The sequence below is a fragment of the Labeo rohita genome, chromosome 17 (assembly GCF_022985175.1).
Source record: "Labeo rohita strain BAU-BD-2019 chromosome 17, IGBB_LRoh.1.0, whole genome shotgun sequence".
Lineage (NCBI taxonomy): Eukaryota > Metazoa > Chordata > Actinopteri > Cypriniformes > Cyprinidae > Labeo > Labeo rohita.
In genome coordinates, this window is record NC_066885.1 from 14,734,214 (window position 1) to 14,740,496 (window position 6,283).

The 6,283-nt window shown below is 34.2% G+C and overlaps 1 protein-coding gene across 1 annotated transcript; it reads left to right on the forward strand.

The window, feature by feature from the left end:
- The first annotated feature begins 299 nt into the window (after positions 1-299).
- ankrd1a (ankyrin repeat domain 1a (cardiac muscle)) lies at positions 300-5,982 on the forward strand. Its single transcript, XM_051133467.1, has 9 exons — positions 300-672; positions 2,738-2,905; positions 2,999-3,124; positions 3,209-3,316; positions 4,145-4,243; positions 4,353-4,451; positions 4,613-4,711; positions 4,903-5,001; positions 5,264-5,982. The coding sequence occupies exons 1-9, from the start codon at positions 646-648 to the stop codon at positions 5,399-5,401; spliced, it is 963 nt and encodes a 320-aa protein (XP_050989424.1). The 5' UTR covers positions 300-645; the 3' UTR covers positions 5,402-5,982.
- The last annotated feature ends 301 nt before the right edge of the window (positions 5,983-6,283 follow it).

Here is a 6,283-nt window from a genome sequence, read left to right on the forward strand (position 1 = left end):
TAATGAGGGAAATGTTGTGAGCATGACTTTAGTGCATGTGCCTAAATACAACCTGAACTGAATAAAAGAGACTAAAATTTACTGGAGTAAGCTTGAAAAGTGTGACAACTAGTCTCCCTTACTATAATTGACTAAAAGACCGCGTCACGCTTTTTTATTGCTTTTCTCACGCGCAGAATAGCCCATGCAGTCATGTTGTCGTGCACCTGTTGCCCACCCGCGTGTCAGTGGTCGTAGGTCAAGCCTGGGAGTCTGGAGCTTCTGGCGAGCAGCGCAGTCCATACCAGAACGGAAGCCGCGCGTTCCTGCCTCGTGCAGTCATCGCTTGCGAGATTCAGTAGATGTTCGGGAAAGATGAATGAAGGTGTCTCGCGCCATTGGAATTTTGTGGGCGGTGAAAGAGTGGGAGAGAAAGTAAGGAACATGATCTAACTTTTTTTTATGGTCCGCGCCAGACTCGGGAAGCGTGTATATAAATAAGAGAGGTGATGGAGAGATGATGCACAGATCAACAAGGAGCTGAGCAGGCAACACCGATCGCTTTGGGACTCTAATTAACCATAGGGAGAACTACATCCCTCACTGACAACCTTACAGCAGAACGCGCACCGAGAGCTGAAACACAAACTCCAGATCAGAGACATCATGGGACTGCTGCGTGTTGAAGAGCTGGTAAGTCTTGTGCTGATGCATGCAGTATGCTGGGAGTCTCGTCTGAATGTTGACATGTTACCAACTAACTTCAAGATTTATATTAGAACTTTTCTGCAAGATAAAAGTGCAAAAATCTCATGCAAATGCGTGTTTAACAATGGTTTTATTATAGTAAAAGTGTAGTAGCCATTTTTTGGGGGGTATTAGTTATATTAACCACAGTTTTACCACAAATACCATGGTTAGTGTAGCTAAACCATGGTAATTTATGGTTACCATGGTTTAACTATAGTAACCATGGTTTTTTGGTTTTATTTGTAGTGAAACGATGATTAATTTTCATAAAGAATAAAAAGAAACACAAATACACAAATGCACCAAATCTGTTTATGCTGACATATTGTTGTAAGAAAGAAACGTATTAGCTAAAGAAATAGATTTATAATGAAGAAAATTGATAACTCAAATTAACCAGTTGAAATACAGCTGAGGAAAAATCTAATTTAAAAAAATGTGTATAAAATGCTAACATTACTAAAATTAAAATGTAAATTAATTAAATAGAAATATTTTATAATAAAAATAGCAAAAGAAGGTAACAAAATAAATAAATCTACATAGTATATAAATAATACTGAAATAACACTGTTTAATATTAGAGCATACTACAATTAGTGGTCGACCGATATGTGTTTTTCAGGGCCAATGCCAATATCGATTATTCAGTTACCGATTATCAAGCGGACAGATAACCGATATTTTAAACCGTTATATATGTCTGGTGTAAAAATGAAAATTAATGTCAAAATTAAGAATAACAAGAATTTGACAAAAACTTTCTTTAAATGCTTTTAAATTATTTTATCAGCAAATCTGTTTTGAAATACTACCGATAACTAAAAGTAGTATATAGTATTTAAATTATACTTAAATAACACTGTTGACTGTTACAGCGTACTACAACTAGGGGTTTACTGATATGTGTTTTTCATGGCCAATACCTGTTATTACAGATCAAGTAGACAGACAACTAATATTTCGAACCGATATATATGTTTGGTGTTAAAATTACTGTCAAAAATAAGAATAACAAGGGCTCTAACAAAAACTTTCTTTAAATGCTTTTAAATTATTTTATCGGCAAATCGGTTTTGAAATACTACCGATAACTAAAAGTACATAGTATATAAATAATACTAAAATAACACTGTTTACTGTTACAGCATACTGCAAATAAAGGGTTGACCGATACATGTTTTTCATGGCCGATACCAATTATTACAGATCGAGTAAACCGATAACCGATATATACGTCTGGGGTAAAAATGAAAATTAATGTCAAAATTAAGAATAACAAGGTTTCTAACAAAAACCTTATTAAAAAGTTATTTTATCAGCAAATCGGTTTTGAAATACAACCGATACCGATAACCATATTAAAATGCTTAATATTGGCACCAATAATCGTCCAGGCTGATAATTGGTCAACCCCAAACTAAAAGCTAGTGTTTACAATGAAAAAACCTGAAAGTTATATTAAGAAAACCCACAAGAGATAAAGAAAATGCATTAAATAAACAATACAAGAAAAAAAGAAGAGGAAATGTTTGTGTTCACATATTCTTATAAAGAAAGTAAAGAAATTAGGCATATAACAGAAAGAAAGCGCACAAAAGAAAGAATGCATTAAAGAGAAAAAAGCATGAGCATGAGAGGGGGATGGAGCAGTGTGATGTTATTAAATATCTGTCAGCGATTAGGAAGGATCCAGGGTGTCTAGAATAACCCAACTGCACGGGCATGTCATCCTATTTTAAACAAGAGAAACGACACAAATGTGTGTAATTATTTTTTTAGGTTCTCAAAACAGCTGAACGCTCTCTCCACCCCACCCACACAATCACTAAATTAAACTACATCTGCTTTAAACTACACACTTGTTCTTTCTCTGGAAGCTGTTCAGTCCTTGAAACTGAGTGTGTTAAAGCTGTGGTCACACTAGACTGCAGTTGCTTGTACTCTATTGACTTTTACTCTTTCGTATATGAAATCCAAAACTGATGAGCGTCACTTCTAATCACAGGTCACCGGGAAGAGAGCCGAGGGAAAGGTGGCAGAAAGTGCCTGTGCAGAGGTGTTCGCTGCAGGAGAATATGAAACCAGCATCATTCAGGAGAAACAAGATGGACTACAGACACAACAGGACCTGAATGACACCATCAAACCAAGCGAAGAGAACCTTAAACTTAATGTAAGAATAAATACAACTTGATAAAACTGAACACTATGGCTACAATTTCATATAGTAACATAATGAAAAAACACGTCTTTTGATTTTTCTTAGGTTGACCGATCAGGACAACTAAAATTAGAAACTGTAGAAGACCTCTACAATATTTTGCAGCTGAGGAAGAGAAGAAAGGAAAGGAAGACTCAAATGACAAAGAAACAGCCAGAGCCTGATATCCTGGTGAGGAAATTCTTTCATAATGCATTACAGATACGGCTATATCATAAAGATTTGAGATGTAATTATAATCTAACATTTTTATAGCCTGAAACCGTGGACCAGGCTCTTTTCCTAAAGGCTGTCACAGAGAATAAAATGCCTGTTGTTGAGAAATATTTATCAGATGGTGGAGACCCCAATGCCTGCGATCATGTGAGTGTAGAATTCAAAAACACACACATCTCATATTTTCCTTTGCTTGTGCGGTGAAGTCCTCCAGAATTAAAGGGAGAGTTCACCCAAAAATGAAAAAAAGACATATTACAATGGAAGTCAATGGTAAACAAAACTGTTTGGTTATCAACATTCTTCAAAATATCATCTTTAATGTTCCACAGAAGGTTTGGAACACTATTATGGAGAGTAATGATGAACACTTTTTTATTTTTGGGTGAACTATCCCTTTAAACTCTCATCAGTGTTATTTTAGTATTATTTATATGCAGTTATATAGCTATTATGGCTATATTACGTTTTTTTATAGTGCAACGATTAATCGCGATTAATTGCATCCAAATTAGTATGTTTACATAATATATGTGTGTGTACTGTGTATATATCTATACACACACACACATACAGTATATATTTACATGTATTAACGTATTTAATTTTATTGATATGATTAATATTATACATATAAATATATTTAATATATAAAAATAACATATTTTTCTTAAATATATTCATGCATGTGTGCAAGTATTTGTATATCCTTAAATATACACAGTACAAACACATATATTATGTAAACAAAAACTTTTATTTTGGATGCGATTAATCATGATTAATCGTTGCAGAGAACTAGTTTTTTATATTTAATTTCAAACTAACGTGTTTTGGTTCTTCACCTTAAAGTTATAGTTTTAGTTTTGTAGGTTTTTCATCTAATATTTAGATTTTAGTTCAAGCAACAATCAAAAATGATCAGTTTTCATTAACAATAACAACACTGACTTTCACTTGTTCTCTCTCTTTCAGTTTAAGCGCTCAGCTCTGCATAAAGCCAGTGCCCAAGGTCACACAGAGATCATGCAGAAGCTCCTGGAGAGTGGAGCATCCATGGATCAAAAAGACAAGGTAGCACAGATGGTGGATGTGACTGTTACACCAGTGCTACAAGAATATTATCGCACATTTATTTTAGATTATGATTCTGAGATGCAATTTCTTTATCGTATGTTCTTAGCTGGATGCCACAGCTGTGCACTGGGCCTGCAGAGGTGGAAGCCTGCCTGCCCTAGAGCTGCTTCTCAATAAAGGAGCTAAATTCAACTCCAGAGACAAGGTATATAGAACACGCCTGCAAGCCTTTGACACCAGATGGATCTTTGGACAGTGATAATAACATTCACAAATCATTCTCATGATGAGTTTTATCTTTCTTGTTCTTAAAGTTTTAAGTGTGTACAAAATATACTAACCAAAACTCTTGTTGTGTATCTTCAGCTGTGCAGCACCCCCCTCCATGTTGCAGTTCGAACAGGACATTATGAATGTGCCGAGTTTCTCATTCACTGTGGAGCCGATGTAAATGCTAAAGACAGGGTAAGTATTCTTTTTGCGCTTTATTCAAATATTTTCCAAAACATTCAGAGCCTTTAATATGGCAACTTTAATATATGTCATAATCTAATGAAAAATTAATTTTGTGTCAGTTTAAATAGCAAACTCATGATATTAATGCATTGTCCCACTGTTTTTTTTTTCTTTAATGCCAATGCATTGTGTTTATGTAGGAGGGAGACACACCAATGCATGACGCAGTGAGGATAAACAGATTTAAAATGATAAAACTGCTGATGATGTATGGAGCCAGTCTAAACGCCAAAAACAATGTAAGTTCAATTAGAATACATACAATCCTTACTATATGGCGTTGAAGTTTAAATGGTGCCCTCTAGAGACATATTGAAGCATTACAGGATTCTATACTGACTCTTCATAATATCAAAATGCAATGCTTTATTCTTTTTTCTTATTCGAAATGATAATGTAAATAGCCAGTGCAAAAAGAATTGTCTCTAAGTCTTAGTTAGTAGATCTGTTTAAATGGGTATATTTCAGTGTATATGTCCTAAAATTATCTGTTGTTTACAGAATGGAAAGACACCAATGGAGACTCTGCTTTCGTGGCAAAAAGGTCTGAAAAACATCCTGAATAACGTCAATGAAGAGGAAGCACCAAATCCAGATGTGCAACTTTTCAACATCCACCCTGATGCTGAAGTGTTATAAAATGCTTCTCTTTCTTTCTTTCTTTCTTTCTTTCTTTCACGTTCAACGTTAAATTGAACAGTATTTTGCAATTTACATAATGATGACGCTAATTGCTGGCGATGGAGCGTCTGAAATATTGATGAGGTTATCTGTAAATATTGTTTTCTCACTTGTCTCACTTGATTTTGAGAGCAAAGAATCTTTGCTGAGTGGCAGGAGACATGAACATGTGTGAGTGGTTGTGTGTTTGTTTGCTTGTTTCGAGTATTTATTTAATGTTATTTTAATTTCATAACATTTGAAAAATGTCCATGGCAGTTTGATCTACTGGGAAAATGTCTAGACAGACTGGAGGCAGAACTATAAGTGTTCAGAAATGGAACAGAATGTGAATGCTGGTCTGAGAATGTTTATTATGATGGATATTATTATTGCAATTGTTTTGTAATTATAGACTGGATTTGTGAAAGACTTTGGCATGGGGTACATGGATATCACTTATGAAATGTGCATTGGTAAATGTGTTTTGTAAATCTTTCTTTTAAACCCTCAAAAGTAATTTAGAATCATTTTAATCTTATGTGAATAAAGCGTTTTGGTATGAGTCACCGAGTGTTTACTGACTTTTCTTTATATTAGACGTACACTACCAGTCAAAAGTTTTCAAACAGAAAGATTTTTAATGTTTTTTTAAAGACGTTTCACCAAGCCTGCATTTATTTGATCCAAAATACAGCAAAAGCAGTAATATTGTGAAATATTTTTTACTATTTAAAATAACTGCTTTCAATTTTAATATATTTTCAAATGTAGTTTATTCCTGTGATCAAAACAAAATTTTCAGCATCATTACTTAAATCTTGCATGTCACATGATCCTTCAGAAATCAATGTAATATGC

What these genes read in the sequence shown, in the direction of transcription:
- ankrd1a (XM_051133467.1), top strand. Translation starts at nt 646, where the DNA reads ATGGGACTGCTGCGTGTTGAAGAGCTG. An exon ending in CCATGGATCAAAAAGACAAG is followed by an intron (nt 4,244 to 4,352) that starts GTAGCACAGATG and finishes GTATGTTCTTAG; the next exon opens with CTGGATGCCACAGCTGTGCA. An exon ending in ATGTAAATGCTAAAGACAGG is followed by an intron (nt 4,712 to 4,902) that starts GTAAGTATTCTT and finishes GTGTTTATGTAG; the next exon opens with GAGGGAGACACACCAATGCA.